General features: G+C 38.0%; 1 protein-coding gene across 9 annotated transcripts in view; it reads right to left on the bottom strand.

The window, feature by feature from the left end:
• Positions 1 to 20,205, bottom strand: part of LOC128688146 (serine-rich adhesin for platelets-like) — a 134,938-nt gene that overhangs the window by 53,173 nt on the left and 61,560 nt on the right. For 4 of the 9 annotated variants that reach the window (XM_070086784.1, XM_070086788.1, XM_070086786.1 and 1 more), the window contains exons 11-14: positions 17,160 to 17,266; positions 11,661 to 12,408; positions 3,079 to 3,216; positions 1,589 to 1,606 (exon numbers count right to left, since the gene is read on the bottom strand). In XM_070086784.1, coding sequence (XP_069942885.1) covers positions 1,589 to 1,606; positions 3,079 to 3,216; positions 11,661 to 12,408; positions 17,160 to 17,266 — 1,011 coding nt within the window. The remainder of the gene's footprint in view (positions 1 to 1,588; positions 1,607 to 3,078; positions 3,217 to 11,660; positions 12,409 to 17,159; positions 17,267 to 20,205) is intronic. The other 5 variants (XM_070086785.1, XM_070086792.1, XM_070086789.1 and 2 more) reach the window with 4 other exon arrangements.

The following is a 20,205-nucleotide window of genomic DNA, read 5'->3' as shown; positions in this document are numbered from 1 at the left end:
AGAATGAATATCAAACTGGAGTATTTTTTCTATCTCATTAATTATTTGTGAATATATGGAGTATATGGAGAGTAAAAGAAAGGTAAAGAGAGTGGTGACCCAAAAAAGAAAGAAAATCCCCAAAAGAAAATACTTTCATCATCATTCAACACTTTCACCACACTCACACATTATCACTGTTTTTGCAGAGGTGCTCAGAATACACAGTTTAGAAGCATACACATAAAGATACACAACATATCCCTCCAAACTGCCAATATCCCAAACCCCTCCTTTAAAGTGCAGGCATTGTACTTCCCATTTCCAGGACTTAAGTGCGACTATATGAAAATAACCGGTTTCCCTGAATCCCTTCACTAAATATTACCCTGCTCACACTCCAACAGATCGTCAGGTCCCAAGTACCATTCGTCTCCATTCACTCCTATCTAACACGCTCACGCATGCTCACATATATATATATTTTTTTTTGTCAAAATGCTCTGAGGACTTTACTCATTGTATTTTTATCAAATGATTTTGAATATTTTCATCAGAACAGACATAAATCTCTAATGATATGGAAGAAAGTGTCAAGTTCTGATATGACGTGGTGCAGTATGACATAGACTGACTGCACTGCACAATTAACAGACAGTGAGAAGAAAATAAAAGTTTGTGTAGAGTAGTTCAGAGTGTGACCTGGTGAAATGAATGTCAGAGGTTAATACTGCCAGGTAAAAAAGACCAGAGATACTGTACATTACAGAATTCTTGAGTACCTGAATACAACTATCAACTACTTACAACTCTGAATTTACCACAGCCACTCACCTAAGCCCATCAGAATGACATCAATCCTCTCCACATACCTATGTCAACAATGACAACTAATATACAAAATAAGATTAACTGTATAAACCAGTACCTAATAAAATATTAAAAAAAGTAGAAAAAAAAAGGCCGACTGGCAAAGGTGAAGGTCTCTGGAAACATACCCCTATTTTACACCATATTTTTCACTTCACATAAAGCCATTTTTCCTTAAGATGCTAACTGTGAAGAATGTATCTACCCCCCTTCCCTTCCATTATGAGAAGGGTTACTCTATTAGGGAATACTTTCATTTTATATTTTGGTTTCAAACATCTTGAGGGAACCATTATTCCAGTAGAGTATTGGTTTCCCATTATATTTGCAGCTCATAACTAACCAACAAACCGACAATGAATCCCAACATTTCAGACTGTCTTGACCATTTTCAAAGTTTTCAACTTTCATTCAAAATTTGTGGGTTAACTGCAAATTGTTTCAGTTATGGTACTGCAACTTATATTCTAACGCCAGTTTCTCAAATGACTGCCCATAATATAAGAACAGATTCATCCCAAGTATCTCACTTATCTTGGTTTCTTGACATTATTATTAATAATTTATTTCAACTAAATCTAGTACAAATGATGGGACTGTAGTGAATCTTGAATAATGATCATGTACAGCTGACAAAATAGTATAAAAAATTTTCTGTATTGAAATAACATCAAAAGATTACCCTTAACAACAATAATAATAATAATAATAATAATAGTAATAATAATAAAGTTCTTACCATATCCAGGTTTGTCACCTTGCAAAATAATGAAAATGAAGTTAATTACACTGATCCCTTGACACATATACATTTATCATTTAATAATGCTTATCCCAATACTCCTGTATGTCCTTATCACCTCTAATTAAGCCCTGTATACTTGATTTTCTTTTAATCACATTACAGGTTGGTCATCACTAATCCGGCATTATTGGGACCTGTAGGGTCCCGGATTAGTGATTTTGCCGGATTACAGTGTGGTTAGGTTAGAATACACTTAATCCAACAGCGACATTTATGCATCGGTGATTTCATCCACTTTATGCCCTTTTTTTGGCCCATTCCATTGTTCCAGTCTACCAAACTCATAGATATTTCACTAGTATTCTTTCTATTCTGTCGACTGAGAACAAGAAACCACTCATTCACCTATTTCAATTACTCAATAAAGTGATCAGAAATCGGTAATTTGGCCAATTTCACACAAATTTCAAAAGATACCAATTTCAAAATAGGGTCCAGAATAAACAATGCAGACACTCCAAGCACTAAAATAACATTTTCTCTGTTCATTAGTCACATCTCCAGGCCCCACTTATATTATGTTTGCTTTCCATTTTGAATTTTTATTCACACATAAAAATAGAAGATTTACTGTTATGCAGACTACTGCATTATTGTAATAATTACATAAATAATGTCAACCCATTTGTGACTGCGTATTAGACTGGCTAGTTGGACAAGTATTGGACGATGATGTCATTTGTTTACTCTTGAACATTAGCAAAAATCAAACAGTTCTGCTACTTTGAGCTCAATTTTAATGTACTTTCTGATGGGAAACCAATCAAAATTATATCTATTTCTGTAATATATCTTCCATTCTGTCAAATGAAACCTAAAAAAATGAGAATACAACCATACAAAAATACCCCATAAACATGGTCGCAGTTTTTTTCCTCATTATGCACTGAGTGCTACAGGATTTTTTTTTATGGTGTACACTTACCACACAGACCTATTCTCTCATATGTAGGCCCAAATTTACCAGTCACAGCTTATCTGAATGAGCTGAGCTCATGGTGACCAACAGTGGCTTCAAAGCCACCTAATCTTTTATGGAAAATGTACGGTGTATGTGCTTTACACAATGAGAAGAATTTCTTTTATTCGTTGGAACCATGGCTAGGGCTAAAAGTGAGCAGGTTATAACAATAAATGGAGAAAAAGAAATTGAAATGGCTTATGCAGCCAAGCAGCATCACCAAACAGTAGCGGCAGGTTTGAATTTGAAATTTGAAGTTATGCTAGCCGAAATTAGTGCCGGATTAGTGATGGCCAACCTGTACTAGAAATTTACAGACCAAAAATATCATTTTTTGTCATTATTACAATCTTCTTAAATGAAAAAGCTGTAACTTTTTAGGAATTTTTCTTTTAAAGACAGTGGAGAATTTCCAATGAATACATGTATTGTACTTTTAACAGTTTCATGGGAGAACACTTACGGACAGGATCCTTTTTTATGGTATGTTTCTGTTGTGCAGGAGGTGTAGCTTCTGGCTTAGATGACTCTGCAGCTGGCTCTGGTACTGGTGCTGTGTCTGCTTCTGCTGAAGGAGATTCATCTTTCTTGGCTTCACCTACTGATATATATTACATAGGAAGACAATGTTATTTATGTTAAATTATCACAGGAAAAATTGATGTAATATTCACTAATAACTGGCAGTTTACTTTCTAATAATGTTTTTCATTAGAGAATATCACAAATATGGTCAAAAATTATCATAAAAGAATGAAGTGAATTTTTAAAATTCTCTTTACCACTTTATATGAAATAAGTATGTGACATATAGAGAGATTACTATAAGTTTCAACTTGAAAAGTACCTGATATATCCACATAGTTTTGTAGAAATGATGTATCATGTGGAAATTAAATACCATAAGCATTATTGTTATTAATTTAGTTCAAAACAAGCTATACAATGTAAACAGTGCAATGCACTTAGAATTTTTTTTAAGTTCTACACTCATATGTCGAACCCAATTTAGCCATCATGGAAGACATCAGTTCCTAAATCTGCCACTGCCAGAGAGTGTTTTGAGGAAGGTAGGAAAGTTGAGGCTCATTCTTATTCCTTACTAAACACTACCAGGTAATGGCAAAGAATGTGCCAGATTAATACTCTTCTTTCTCTGCAGATACAATAGTACAGACTTATGCATATGACCCATGGTGGCCCATGCCAGCAAATAATTATGTACATTATTATCAACACTTCAGTCTTAGAGTTGATCTTACTAAGTTGAAGCTTATTACAGATTGCCTATGCTTTATGCAGAAGTGTTTCTTACATCTAATATTTCTGAGATTACCATTTTCACCATTTCTGTTTGTATGCAGGATCCTTAAAATTTATTCATTATTTTATATTTACCCTGGCTATTTTCACTTGGTTGTAGTCTACAGTTTCCTACTAGCTCTCTCACTCTCTGTGGTGAGCAGCTTTATTTTTCTTTTTTTGAATCCAAGCAGTATTTAAATTAATCTTTCTCTTTGATGTTTTATTCTCATTTATTTTTTCTGTATTTGCTTCACTTCTAAATGTGTCTTCCATAGATATTTCTTGATGACAGTAATGGTCTTTCAGTTTGTGAGTTTTCTCAAATACTTGACTTCTTTTTAGCAGTTCTTTCATATTCTGCATGTAAGTGCAGTGCAAGTAATCTTTAAGGGTCTGCTTTCTTTTTTTTTTCAACTTCTTCTTTGCCTTGCCTTTTATGATTAACTACACTCAATGGCCACTTAATTAGGAACACAATTCTAGAACTGAGTAGGGCTCCCCTTTGTCCCCAGAACAGTCTGATTCTTTGTGGCATGGACTCAACAAGGTATGGAAAATATTCCTTAGAGATTCTATTCCATGTTGACACAATAGCATTATGCAGTTGCTGTGAATCTCTCATTCCACAACATCCCAAAGGTGCTCTATTGGAGTGAACTCTGGTAACTGTGCAGGCCATTGGAGTACACTAAACTCACCGTCATGTTCATGGAACCAGCTTGAGATGACGTGCTTTCTGACATGGAATGTTATCTAGCTGGAAGTAGCCATTGGAAAATGGGTAGACTGTGGCCATAAAGGGATGCACACAGTCAGCAAGAATTCTCAGGCAGAAATCACAGAACAGGTGGGGCTTGAACCATGGCAGGTGAGTCCTAAAACTCAGGCCAGTGAGATCACCACTTGACCAGCTGGCTCTAATAAGATTCATCCAACTAGGTATATTTTTATACACCATAGGGAGGTTAGCATGGGCCCCAATCTGGTCACAAATGCAGATTTTTACAGACTATGCTAACCTCCCCATGGTGATTAGAAATATACTTAGTCTGATGAATCTTCTTAGAGCCAGCTGGTCAAGTGGCTAGCACACTGGCCTGTGAGTTTTAGGATTCACAATTACAAACAAGTCAAAGAATGGGTGGGGCTGGAACCAATGGTGAATGAGTCCTAAAACTCACAGGCCAGTACACTAACCACACAGCCAGCTGGATTTAATAAGATTCATCCAATTAGGTATATTTCTATACACCATGGGGAGGTTAGCATGGGCCACCACTGAGACCACGAATGTAGGTTTTTAAAGATGAATCCCGTACCAGCATGACTGTGGTTTTCTCTAGCTCAAGTCCCTTCAAAGGCACCATCTTTTCTCAAGAAATCATATTGAACCCATTACAAACAATTCACAGAATTGTTTGTAATGGGTTCAAGCCCCACAGAATGGGTGGGGCTTGAGAGAGAGAGATTTTGGGAAATGTTGAGTGAATGCATGGGGAGTTTTGAACCAAGTGAAAGAGTACTTGTGGTTGGGGACTTCAATGCTAAAGTGGGTAAAAATGTTGTTGAGGGAGTAGTAGGTAAATTTGGGGTGCTAGGGGTAAATGTAAATGGGAGCCTTTAATTGAGCTATGTGTAGAAAGAGGTTTGGTAATAGGTAATACATATTTTATGAAAAAGAGGATAAATAAATGTACAAGGTATGATATAGCACGTAATGAAAGTAGTTTGTTAGATTATGTATTGGTGGATAAAAGGTTGATGGGTAGGCTCCAGGATGTATATGTTTATAGAGGGGCAACTGATATATCGGATCATTATTTAGTTGTAGCTACAGTTAGAGTAAGAGGTAGATGGAACAAGAGGAAAATGGCAACAACAAGTAAGAGGGAGGCGAAAATGTATAAACTAAGGGAGGAGGAAGTTCGGGTAAGATATAAGCAACTATTGGCAGAAAGGTGGGCTGGTACAAGTATGAGTAGTGGGGGAGTTGAAGAGGGTTGGAATAATTTTAGAAATGTAGTATTAGAATGTGGGGCAGAAGTTTGTGGTTATAGGAGGGTGGGTGCAGGAGGAAAGAGGAGTGACTGGTGGAATGATGAAGTAAAGGGTGTGATAAAAGAGAAAAAGGTAGCTTATGAGAGGTTTTTACAAAGCAGAAGTGTTATAAGAAGAGCAGAGTATATGGAGAGTAAAAGAAAGGTGAAGAGGGTTATTAGGTTATTAGTAGGGTTATTAGTGAAAGAATTAGAGGTAAGACAGAATGAGGATTGAGGATGAGCAAGAAGGTTTTGGAGTGGGTAGGGGATATGTAGGTCAAATGTTTACATTGAAGCATATACGTGAACAGTATTTAGATAAAGGTAGGGAAGTTTTTATTGCATTTATGGATTTAGAAAAAGCATATGATAGAGTGGATAGGGAAGTAATGTGGCAGATGTTGCAAGTATATGGAATAGGTGGTAAGTTACTAAATGCTGTAAAGAGTTTTTATGAGGATAGTGAGGCTCAGGTTAGGGTGTGTAGAAAAGAGGGAGAATACTTCCCAGTAAAAGTAGGTCTTAGACAGGGATGTGTAATGTCACCATGGTTGTTTAATATATTTATAGATAGGGTTGTAAAAGAAGTAAATGCTAGGGTGTTCGGGAGAGGGATGGGATTAAATTATGGGGAATCAAATACAAAATGGGAATTGACACAGTTACTTTTTGCTGATGATACTGTGCTTATGGGAGATTCTAAAGAAAAATTGCAAAGGTTAGTGGATGAGTTTGGGAGTGTGTGTAAAGGTAGAAAGTTGAAAGTGAACACAGAAAAGAGTAAGGCGATGAGGGTATCAAATGATTTAGATAAAGAAAAACTGGATATCAAATTGGGGAGGAGGAGTATGGAAGAAGTGAATGTTTTCAGATATTTGGGAGTTGATGTGTCAGCGGATGGATTTATGAAGGATGAGGTTAATAATAGAATTGATGAAGGAAAAAAGGCGAGTGGTGCGTTGAGGTATATGTGGAAACAAAAAACGTTATCTATGGAGGTAAAGAAGGGAATGTATGAAAGTATAGTAGTACCAACACTCTCATATGGGTGTGAAGCTTTGGTTGTAAATGCTGCAGTGAGGAGGCAGTGGAGATGTCCTGTCTAAGGGCAATGTGTGGTGCAAATATTATGCAGAAAATCCGGAGTGTGGAAATTAGGAGAAGGTGTGGAGTTAATAAAAGTATTAGTCAGAGGGCTGAAGAGGGGTTGTTGAGGTGGGTTGGTCATTTAGAGAGAATGAATCAAAGTAGAATGACATGGAGAGCATATAAATCTGTAGGAGAAGGAAGGCAGGGTAGGGGTCGTCCTCGAAAAGGCTGGAGGGAAGGGGTAAAGGAGGTTTTGTGGGCGAGAGGCTTGGACTTCCAGCAAGCATACATGAGTGTGTTAGATAGGAATGAATGGAGACGAATGGTATTTGGGACCTGACGAGCTGTTGGAATGCGAGCAGGGTAATATTTAGTGAAGGGATTCAGGGAAACCGGTTGTTTTTATATAGCCGGACTCGAGTCCTGGAAATGGGAAGTACAATGTCTGCACTTTAAAGGAGGGGTTTGGGATATTGGCAGTTTAGAGGGATATGTTTCTAAACTGTTGTATTCTGAGCACCTCTGCAAAAACAGTGATTATGTGTGAGTGAGGTGAAAGTGTTGAATGATGATGAAAGTATTTTCTTTTTGGGGATTTTCTTTCTTTTTGGGTCACCCTGCCTCGGTGGGAGACGGCTGATTTGTTTAACCCTTTCAGGGTCCGTCCCGTACATCTACGGCTTCACGTTGAGTGTCTAAACCGTAGATTTATGCCAAAATTCTAGCGCTGTCAAATTTAGCGCGAAAGCGCTCATAGGCCTACATGTGAGAGAACGGGTCTGCGTGGTGGGTGTGTGCCATAAACAAAAAATCTAGGCGCCTGCATAGCATTGTGGGAACGCCGGCTCAGTTACCCTTGTTCACCATGCCTCGTCACAAGTCAGCTCTCACTCCCCAGAAAATTGGGACTCTCCTCTTCCTATCTGATAGTTCTGACACTGATGGAAGTGGAAATGAAGACGAATTCTACGGCTTTGATCAGTTAGTGACCGAAAAGAATGACCAGGATATCGATAATAGTGCAGAAAACCCTGATGATCCTCAACCTTCTACCTCTGGTGTGGGCACTCGTGACTCACGGTCGGTTGTGCCTCAACGCAAGAGAAAACTAATATTTTCGCGTGGCCAGGCCTCTGACTTCAGTAATGATGATGATAGTGACGTGGATTGTGATTTTATTGCGCTCGACGATCATTCGAGTAGTGATAGTGAGGAATCATATTCACCAGTGAAGCGTCAGTATGTTCGCCACCGCATGCGCTCGGGTAGTGTACCCTATGCTGTGCCCAGGGGATGGAGTACATCCTGTGGCCCTACACCAGTTTTAGGTAGTGATAGTGAGGATGATGTGGCTACACTTGGCATGGATAGACCACAGGCATCAGTGGATAGTGTTAGTGGTGATGGTAGTGGCACCGCCATGCGTGACTCACCAGCCCAGGGTGGGATCCACGCTGCTGACTTGTCAGTTCAAGGACAAAGTGGAGCATCAGCCACCAGCCCACCACAACCACAACCACCCGCACAACCAGCCTATGATGTCCAGTATCCACCAGCAAACCGTATGTGGGATTGGCAGCAAAATCCCAATTTTGTTCCCAAGCCTCACCACTTTGATGACTCTCAAAGTGGAATTCTACCTACTTGTCCCCTTGGAACCACGGCCAATGAACTGGAATTCTTTGAATTATTCTTTGACCAGCCATTGATGGAAACTAATGTCAGGGAAAGTAATAAGTATTTGAGTACACCATGGCAAATACGATCATATCACCACAGTCAAGACTACACAGGTGGAAAGAGACGACTGTTGCAGAAATGTATTTGCTTTTTGCAACAATAATGCTTAGGCCTCATGTCTATAAGCATAATATAAAAGCATACTGGTCCACAGATCGGCTAATTTCTACCCCGGTCTTCAGTGAAATCATACCAGTGAACAGGTTTATCTTACTGTTACGTATGTTGCCCTTCTCTGACAAAACCAGGCCTGACAGAAGTGACAGGTTATACAAGATTAGAAATGTTTTCATATATCTCAAACAAAAGTTCAGCATATACTTTTATCCATTCAAGAATCTTGTAATTGACGAGTCTTTGATTTTGTTCAAAGGTAGACTGTCATTCAAGCAGTATATACCGAGCAAGAGGAAACGCTTTGGTATAAAACTGTTTGTACTCTGTGACTGTGACAGTGGCCTGGTGTTGGATATTGTTGCATACACGGGAAGTAAAACATTGAAAGATACCAAGATGTTATTGGGTATCTCAGGTGACGTAGTGAGAAACATGATGGCACCTTATCTTGGTAAGGGGCATACATTATATACCGATAACTGGTACACAAGCCCATTACTCAGTGATTTCATGCGAGTGAACAAGACAGATGTGTGTGGCACAGTGCGTTCTAATCATAAACATATGCCCAGGCTGAACGCAGGTGCTCGTGGTGATGACGTGCAGGTGTTTACTGCCAATGACATCATGGCATTACGGTGGCATGACAAACGAGATGTCACATTGTTGACAACCATTCACCGTAATGAAATGCAAGACAGTGGCAAAATTGATCGAGTGACTAATGAACGTATTCGAAAACCAGTGACAGTGATTGATTATATACAAAACATGCACTTGGTTGACAAATGTGGCATGCAGATTGGTTTTGTTGACTGTGTTCGTAAGAGTTACAAGTGGTACATGAAACTTTTCTTCCATCTCATGGACATTTCAATGCTTAATGCATATAATATGTACCAAATAAAGACTGGCAAGAGACCACCGTACGGTGAATTTTGTTTGTCTATTGCCAGGCAACTCATAATGAAGTACCAGGTAAGAACACCTGCTATACAACAAGGCCCTCGAATTACTCAGGATATACCCAAGCGTTTGAGGAGGGAAGGTGATCATTTCATAATACAGCTTCCTTCAACTCAGAAGAAATTTGCTCAGAAGAGATGCATTGTCTGTGCACAAACAAAACGACGGCAACAAAGACGCAAAGACACTCGGTTTATGTGTGAGGAATGTAAGGTGCCTCTGTGCATGGTGCCTTGTTTCAAGGAGTTCCACAAGCTCCAGCAGTTCTAAAACCATGTCCAGTGATTGTAAATATGTAAATATATGATAGAACATTAGTATTATACAAGATTTGTGCACGTTTATTGTAATAAACAACAGTGGTAAACAATAATATGATAATAACTTTAGTGTGGTTATTGTGGTCAATACAGTGAGTTTATATATATACATTATATACAGTATTGGTCTCTCAGGCCCCAAATGTTAGTAGGAATAGAAAAAAATTGGAAAAGAAAAGAAAAAACTATAAAAACCGCTAAATAATGTAATGCGCGTATGTGGAATTCGTCGATGTTGCCGCCACCACATCATTTTTGACAAACTTCTTGGCACTGTATCTCGGTAAGTACTGATCAGAATTTTTTTTTTTGTCTTATTACCTTCACAAAAATATGCTCTTTAATTCTGTAAGAAAAAATTTTTTTTTTTTTTTCAAAATTTCTTGGACACTGGAGCACCACTTCAGATTTTGGCCTTGGACCCTGAAGGGGTTAAAAAAGAAAAAAAAAATCAAAATATCATTTGAAAATGACACCACTTAGCCTGTAATCTGACAGTAGTCTTAGTCAGAGAAAGAAAATGGCTGGTGCAATCAGAGCTCAGCTTCTGATGAGTATCATTATATTCATGGTTAGTGTTAAACTCAAAAGGATCATTCAGTGCTATAAGACACAGGCGAGAGAGAGAAGACAGAGTGGGAGAGATAAGAGTGTTGCTGAAGGGGTACTGGCAAAAGGAGAAGAGAGGGGAATAATGAGCAGAGTTTATTTATTAAGAAATCGCAGAATGAGTTGGGATTACAGGTGGGGCCACACAAAGGAGAGTTGACAAAATAAGCATGTCAGGGCAGTTAAGGACTGGCTTGCAATCAGTTTGAATCATAGGTTTAACCTCATACTTTATAGTAATTCTTGATTTTTTTTTCACAATTTACATAAACTGTTTGTCAAGGATACTAGCAAAATCTATATTCGCAGTTGTTCTTCAAGTTAATAAGTACAAAGTTAAAGAACAGTTTTCAGTAATTATTGTGTTTCACTGATAAATGGTGAGGTTCATAGCTCATGAGAATGTTTAGGTTTTAATTGGCAGTTTAAGAGTGTGGCTATATACAGAGAGCACTACACAACCAGTACTATACTACTGTACATGACAGTGATTGATGGTCAAATATTTAGGAACGATGGTAATACATCAGACACAAAAGCATCAGAATCTGAAGAGCTATAAAATGAAAATTAAAGTATAATACATTGAGATTTCTACTACTGTATTATTATTATTCAATTTGTAACTAGAAACACAATAAGCAGTACAGCTAGTGATACTAATGCTCCTAGAAGACTAAGAAATTAAAAAACTATTGTACAGTATTCCTATTCAAAAAAGAAAAAATTAACAAAAGAAATTTTTTTTGGTCAATCTAAAAGATTCTTGAAGTCAAAGAAATAACTGCTAAGCCATGGGAATAACTCAACCAACTGAGCTGCAAAAACAAAGCATAAAAATAAAACAAAGAAACTAATACCTGAATGAACAGTTGCAGAAGCAGGCAAGGATCGGGGAAGTGCGGAGGGCATAGTAGGAGACCAAGGACTGGCTGAGGTGCTCAGCACCGATGAGGATAACATACCTATATTCTCTGTCTTTGATAAAATGGGGATCTCTATTTTAAGTCTTGGGGATTCGCTCAGCTTAGTATCGGGTCGCTTTGCCTCTGGTTTCTTAACTTCATTTTTTTTGGTAGAAGAAACTTCAGTTTTTTTGGCAGAACAAACATCAGTTTTTTTTGCAGAAGACACTTCAGGTTTTTTGGCAGATACATCAGGTTTTTTGGCAGGAGCTTCAGTTTTTTTGGCAGAAGAAATTTCAGTTTTTTTGGTAGATAATACTTCTGTTTTCTTGGCAGAAGAAACTTCAGTTTTCTTGGCAGAAGAAACTTCAGTTTTCTTGGCAGAAGAAACTTCAGTTTTCTTGGCAGAAGAAACTTCAGTTTTCTTGGCAGAAGAAACTTCAATTTTCTTGGCAGAAGAAACTTCAGGTTTTTTGGCAGAAGAAACTTCAGGTTTTTTGGCAGAAGAAACTTCAGGTTTTTTTAAAGAAGGAACTTCAGTTTTTTTAGCAGGAACAACTTCAGGTTTCTTGGCAGGAGCAGGAACAATTTCAGTTTTTTTGACAGAAGAAACTTCAGGCTTTTTGGCAACAAGATTTTTGTTGCTTTCTGACTGGTCAAAGACGGCAGCCTTTTCTTCTTCATCATTATTTTCTTCCTTAATCTAAAGGGATTTTATAAAATGTAAAAATGTCATTAGCCTTCACAATACATGTATTAAAACATTGAAACCTAAATTAATATACTGAAACAAGCTTTTCTGAGTGATATAAGACAAAAACTGCTGCTATATATCACTTCCATTTCATTAACTTTACTGTAAGAAATAAGTTCTTTCATCATAAACAAACACAAAACATAATTTTGTATGGAATCTGCATTTTAAGACATTCCATCTAAGTCTAAATGGTTTAGATTACATTGCTTATACAAGTCCTACTGTGATGTATTTCAAGTAAAGAATGAAAAGGCACACTACTGTGACTGGAACAATACACGAATGACCTGCAAATAGGAGAGAGAAGCTTACGACAATATTTCAGATCGAAATGTCGTCATAAACTCCTCTCTCCTATGTGGGAGTTATTTGTGTAATGTATTTCAAGTAGCAAGTACAAGATGCTTACTTATATTAGGAAACAGTAAAACATATTTTTTCTTCACTGCCAACTTCTAACCAAGGTAAGGTAACCCGAAGAAAAAAAAAAACACATTCACAATCTTGCCACAAGTGTATGGATATCGCAATTAAAAATGACCCTCTAAAGTGCAGGTACTGTACTTTCTACATCCAGAACCAGGTCTGTTAATCAATTTTCTTGAATCCTCTTTTATTTGTTACATTGCTTGTACTCCAGCAGCATATCAGATCACAAAAACCACAGGTCCCTTCTCACTCCAATCTAAAACACTCACACATGCTTGCTTGTTACTGAAGCCTCTACTCCTTAAAAACCTCTTTATCATCTTCTTTCCAACTCTTCTTGGTATATACAGTATTGAAAAGCCAACGGTTGCTTATATAATCATTCCTTGCTTAATGAGTATTCTCTTAGTAGAATTTCAGTTAACCAAAAAAAACCTAGGACACTTCCTCCATTTAACAATCAGCTGGGTCTTCTTTAAAGACCAAATTTGCTAGCTCTACAGTGCACACAAAAAAAAATCTATACATTTCCAATGCAAAAAAAAAATCTATACATGAGATTTTGGTGCATACTTTTCACTTGTGTTTCTGCCACAGGAAAAGTGGGCAGAGCTTGTGATGACTTAGTGTACCTGAGCCTGTCTTGCTCCATTGTTCCCCATCATGCCATGCTTCAGTGCTCTGCCAGAGCTCGGTGAGGAAGGAGGCCTGCTATGTTGTTCCTCGGTGTCCCTTTTTTCACTTGACCATGAACTTTGCCATGCTATATCTCTACTTTAAGTGGTCAGAATGGGTTGAACTAAACTTTCAATTACAGAGAAGACCCATGCACTCACTCTATTAGAGCAAGGCATGTCTGTGATACATGTAGCCACAGACCTGAAGGTAACAAGGATGGCAATTTACAATCTCAAGAAAGCAGCAGCCTCACTCCGTACCACCCAGGAAGGTGGGCTCTGGGGCCCCCAAAAAGACTTCTCTTCGCAAAGACAAGATCCTGAAGAGATAAGTGCTATCAGATCCTGCCATAACAGCCACAGACCTCCAGTAAAAGCATCCTGCGCTCCTGAAAAATGTCACAGTGCAAACCATTCAGCACCGACTGCAAAAGGGCCTGAAAATGCCTGCTCGACGTGCCGCCAAGAAGCCCATGCTAACTGAAGCCATGAAGAAGAAATAGCTTCAGTTCTGCAAGAAGTACAAAGATTGCACCTCAGACCAATGGCAGAAGGTGATGTTCAACAACGAGAGTACCTTCAGGCTCATCAGGAGCAGCTCCAAGACCGTCCATTGTCCCAGTGGTGTGTCCCATTATGATCCACAGTATGCCGTGAAGACAGTGAAGCACCCTGATAGTGTTATGCTCTGGGGTGCTTTTAGTGGTCATAAGGGCAGGGGTGGACTATACTTCCTTCCTAAGAACATTATGATAAAGGGAAGTAATTAAATCAAGATGTTAAGGGACCACATGCTGACATTTTGGAACATTCACGAGTGTGATTTTTTATGCATGATGGTGCCCCTGCCCATAAGTCAAAAGCAGTGAAAAAGTTCTTCGAGGACAATAATATCAGTGTTTTGGAGTGGCTAGGCAATTCCCCTGACCTAAATCCTATCGAGAATGCCTTTCATGTGATGAAAAATGAGATTGCAAAAGCTCGACCCACCAACACCACAGACCTGAAGGAGGCACTGAAGAAGGTTTGGATCAAAATGGACACCTCCTTCTTCTCCACCCGATACTAACATGACCAAGTACTAGTTGGAAGCTAAAAAGTGAAAATAAAATACTTGTACATACAGTAAGTTTCATTTTTCATTTTATTGTCCAAAAATTGTTAAGGTATACATTTTTTTGTGGGCACTGTATATGTTCTGCTTTGAATTTGCCTGATTTTGCTCAAAGACTGTGTAGCATTAAAACATGCATATTTCATATTTTTCACAATATCTTGTTAACCCTTTCAGGGTCCGTCCCGTAGATCTATGGCTTTACGGTGAGTGTCCAAACCGTAGATCTACGCCATGAGCTCAGCTCACTCTGATAAACTGTGAGTGGTACATTTGGGCCTAGATATGAGAGAATACATCTATGTGGTATGTGTGCACCACATAAAACAGATCCTGCAGCACACTGTGTATAATGAGAAAAAAACTGAAATCATGATTTTTCGATTAAAACAGCGACTTTGCAGTGTTTTTTCGTATGTTTTTTATAGTTGTATTTGCGATTTCTTGGTCTCATTTGATAGAATGGAAGACATATTACAGAAATAGAGATGATTTTGATTGGTTTTAGCACTGGAAATGGCTTGAAACTGAGCTCAAAGTAGCGGAAATGTTAAATTTTTGCCGATATTCAAGAGTAAACAAACGACCTCACACATCTAATACACGTCAGCTGGTGGGTCTAATATACATTCACAAATATGGTGATGATATTTATACAATTATAACAGTATTGCATAACAGTAAATCTTCTATTTTTTGGTGTGAATAAAAATTCATTATGTGGATAAAAAATCAAAATGGAATTTATTTGTAAAGCCTCAAAATGTAACTAATGAACAGAGGAAATGTTAGTTTAGTTCCAGGAATACCTACATTGTTTATTCTGGAGCCTATTTTGAAATTGGAATATTTTGAACTTTGTGTTAAATTGGCCAAATTAACAATTTCCGATTACTCTATTTTGTAGTTGAAACAGTTGATTCGGCGATTTCTTGTGCTCAATCGATAGAATAGAAGTAATACTAGTGAAATAGCTAAGAATTTGGTTGATTGGAAAAATGTAATTGGCCTAAAGTGGGAGTCAAAGTCGGCAAAATCGCCGACTCGTAAATATCGCTGACACATCAAAACCATAAATACTATGCGAAAATACACCTCAAAGTCAGCGTTTTAATCCAAAAACACCGCTGGAGTTTTTTTTCTCATTATGCACTGAGTGCTGCAGAATTTTTTTTATACAGTGCACACTGACCACACAGACCCATTCTCTCACATGTGGCCCTACCAGCTTTCTCCTGCTTGATTTAAAGCCACTAGCTACTAGAATTATTGAGTATATATACGTCTGAAACACTGGCTCGTAAGACATATATATACGGCCGAAACAGTCACAGGGTTAATGTGCCTCAAGAGTGATTATTGCGTTTTATTATTATTGTCGTTATTAATATGGTGTCTTTGAGACTAATAAGACACTCCTAGTGATTTTAATGTGTATCTGCAAACCAGCACGGTGTGTAAGTTTACTTAAGTACAGGTACACATAAATATAGTTATCAGAGTATATATAAAATATGAAATAACTTGAAAACACTTGAAATTTTGGAAAGTTTCCAGATATGATGGAGAGACGTGGTGCTCATGGAATTCATGGAGAATGTAAACAAACTGGGTGGCGTGCAGTGACTGTATCAGAAATTCAGGTAGGGGGAGCCATATAGAGAGTTTTGGTCACAAAGTGGGGACCTACTTATTTTTGGGTGAATAAGAATTCAAAATGAAAAACAAGTGTAACATAGGAGAGGCCCTCAGACATAACTAATGACCAGAGAAAATGTTGTTTTAGTGCTAGGAATGTCTACATTGTTTATTATCAACTCTGTTTTTAAACTGGTATTTTTTTAATTTCGTGTGAAACTGGCCGATTACTGAATTCTGATCATTTTATATTGCTGAAATAGCTGATTGGGCAGTTTCTTGTGCTCAATTGACAGAATGGAAGGCACACTAGCAAAATAGCAAAGAATTTGGTTGATTGGAACAATGGAACTGGCTTTAAATAGGGCTCAGATGCGGTGAAATAGCCAATGTGTATACAGTGGACCCCCGGTTAACGATATTTTTTCACTCTAGAAGTATGTTCAGGTGCCAGTACTGACCGAATTGGTTCCCATAAGGAATATTGTGAAGTAGATTAATCCATTTCAGACCCCCAAACATACACGTACAAACGCACTTACATAAATACACTTACATAATTGGTCACATTCGGAGGTAATCGTTATCCGGGGGTCCACTGTACTGCACTGAGATTGCTAAATTTTCACCTGCATAATTCCATAAGTTTTCTATCAAATTTCATACTTTTGGTGTCATTACCTTCAGAAAGGGATTCTCTACCATTTCAGAAGATAACATAATTTTTTTTTTTGGTCTGAAAATTTTTGGACACTGACAGCAAGTTTCATTTCAGAGGTCTGGACAGAGAAAGGGTTAAGTACTCTCTAGCTGAGGGATTTGTTTATCTCATCACTTACCTCAACAACACCCACATCTTTTATAGGTTCTCTTTGATCCTTTGGTGTGTGTCGAGTCTTGGCTACCTCCTTGGGATCTTTTTCTTGTAGGTGAGCCTCAATCACATCTGTAGTTTAATAAAAGAGGAGTGTAATGTAAGGAAAAAATAATTCAAACATATTTACACCTCCTCTACCTAGTACAGCCTCTCCTCACTCAGCGATGTACTCATTTACATATGCCTCTGACTTACGACGGGCTCTCTGACCAGTATTCATACCTAAATAATGTATATCAGAGCTGATTTTCTGTATTCTGTTCATTTCAATATATAGTACACTACTGTATAAACATTTAAAAATATACCAGAAATATTATAAATGGTGCAAAGGTGACGTAAAACAATATCAAAGACGGCTGACACAAACTCACTACCATTATAGTATGCTCCTTATTTAGCAATGAATTCATTTAACCATGTGGTCTCAAGAATGGAACTCTGTTGTTAAGTGAGGAGAGGCTGTACTTGGAATTTATTTTAACATATTGGTTATTTCCCACCAAAGCAGGAAGACCTAAAGAAGAAAATCACATTCACTATTACACAGTCTCCTGCTGTTTTTCCCATAATGAAGTTATATCAGAGCTTTATATATAAAGCTGATCATTGAAGGGTGAGCAAGGGAGGCATTCCTATCAGTTTGTTATACAATACTTGAGACACACAGGTTACTGAAATAATCTTAAAAGTGGAGAAAGGTATGGCTGCTATGAAAATGGTAATTTGAAATGTAGCTGGAATCTCAAAGGCAAAATATGTTTTATTCTGAAACATCAGTCATTTTATCAAGGCAAGGTGACCCATCAATCTAGTTGTTCTTCCTGCAGTGCACAGGCATCACATTTCAAATGACCTTTTAAACCTTATTATCTCTACTCATTCTTCAAAGTGAAGGTGGTGTAGCTCCCACTTCCAAAACTCAGGTCTGGCTAACCAGTTTTCCTGAATTCCATCATAAATGTTACCTTGCTTACATGACATCAAATCCCTAAATCATTTTGTCTTCAAAACTCAATTTAATGTGCTTACATGTGTCTGCTAAATGATTAAGTTTATACCATTTAAAATCTATTTCATGCCCTCCTTTCAACCCCTTTCTGGGGCATTTCCTACATTTTCCATCCACTCTCTTGGTCAGGCTATTTTACTCTATTTCAACAGTCCATTCTTCTGCTCTCTGAATTTCTATTTTTCAACAAACTGGCCATATCCCACTGTATACCTTTCACATCACCAAACTGTTTTCTGAAATCTTCACCTGTGTTCTTCACATAATATTCACATTCCCACACTAATGTTTGTGCACTTCTGGCAAGAAAGTGATGGTGAGTATTATTCTTTCATTAGGTCACCTTTCCCTGATGGGAAACCAGTGATATGACAAAAAAAAAAAAAAAATCCTCAGGAGAAAAATTTGAATTGAAACACATTCAACTTGTCGATTTTCAAAAGTTATCTCCTACAGGTTTTCGTTTGCTTTTTTTTCAGGTTTGCTTTATGTGAATTCATTATTATTTGATGCCTCATTTTCATCTGTAATTCCATTCGTGTGATATGCTGTACATTAACAGTACAGTGGACCCTCAGTTAACGATGTCATCGGATAGCGATAAAATCGGATACCAATACGTTTTTGTGTCAAAATATTGGCTCGGATAATGATAAAAAACTCAGTTAAGGACATTCGTCCAGAACGTGCCCACGCAGCCTGAGCTGCCTGGGCCACCTGGCCACTCCTGTGTGGCTAGTGTGCCATTGTTTACAAAGCCAGTGCGGACGATTCCACGCGTACATGCGATACATTTTGTATTATTCCATTGTTTTTAGTGCTTGCAACTGCTAAATAAGCCACCATAGACCCAAAGAAAGCTTCAAGTGCCACTCCTGTGGTAAAGAGGGTAAGAAATACCATTGAATTGAAGAAAGAGATGATTGCAAAATACGAAAGTGGAGTACGTGTCTTCGAGTTGGCCAGGTTATATAACAAACCCCATTCAACCATCGCTACTATCTTGGCCAAGGAAAAGGCAATCAAGGAAGCTGTTGTTGCGAATGGTGCAAATATGCTTACAAAACAGAGATCGCAAATACTACTCGAAGATGTGGAGAGACTGTTGTTGGTGTGACTTAATGAGAAACAATTATCCGAGAAACAATTAACCCCAGAGGGTTAGCCACCCAGGATAATCCAAGAAAGTCAGTGTATCATCGAGGACTGTCTAACTTATTTCCATTGGGGTCCTTAATCTTGTCCCCCAGGATGTGACCCACACCAGTCGACTAACACCCAGGTGAACAGGAAAAAATGCCCGGAACTAGTGCTCATATTGGTGAATTTAAGGCCAGCAAAGGCATGGTGAAGCTGAAAAATTCCAACCTCAACAAGTGTTCAATTATGACAAAACAGACCTGTTCTGGAAGAAAATGACAAACAGGACCTACATTACTCAGGAGGAAAAGGCACTCCCAGGACACAAGCCTATAAAAGACAGGCTAACTCTGAGGTTTTGTTGTAATGCTAGTGGAAATTGCAAAGTGAAGCCTTTACTTGTGTATCACTCTGAAAATCCCAGTGTTTTCAAGAAAAACAGTGTCTCATTACCCATCAATACCATTCAATAAAGGTGTCATTTTAGTATTTATGTATTTATTCTGCATGTCTCATTGTTTTCTGTGTAGGGAAATGAATATTTCATGTAAAAAAATTATTTTTTTTAACCCTTTCAGGGTTTCCGACGTACTAGTGTGTCTTACGCACTAGGGTTATTGACGTACTAGTATCCATAAATTCTAGCGCCTTCAAACCTAGTGAGAGAAAGCTGGTAGGCCTACATATGAAAGAATGTGTCTATGTGGTCAGTGTGCACAGTATAAAAAAAAATCCTGCAGCACACACTGCATAATGAGAAAAAACTTTGACAGTGTTTTTGGTTTAAAACAACGACTTTGAAGTGTATTTTCGTATGGTATTTATGGTTGTACAGGTAGTAGGTTGGTAGACAGCA

The sequence above is a fragment of the Cherax quadricarinatus genome, chromosome 19 (genome assembly GCF_038502225.1).
Source record: "Cherax quadricarinatus isolate ZL_2023a chromosome 19, ASM3850222v1, whole genome shotgun sequence".
Taxonomy (NCBI): Eukaryota; Metazoa; Arthropoda; class Malacostraca; order Decapoda; family Parastacidae; genus Cherax; species Cherax quadricarinatus.
The sequence above is the reverse complement of the archived record's forward strand: the minus strand, read 5'-3'. Positions and strand labels throughout refer to the sequence as shown.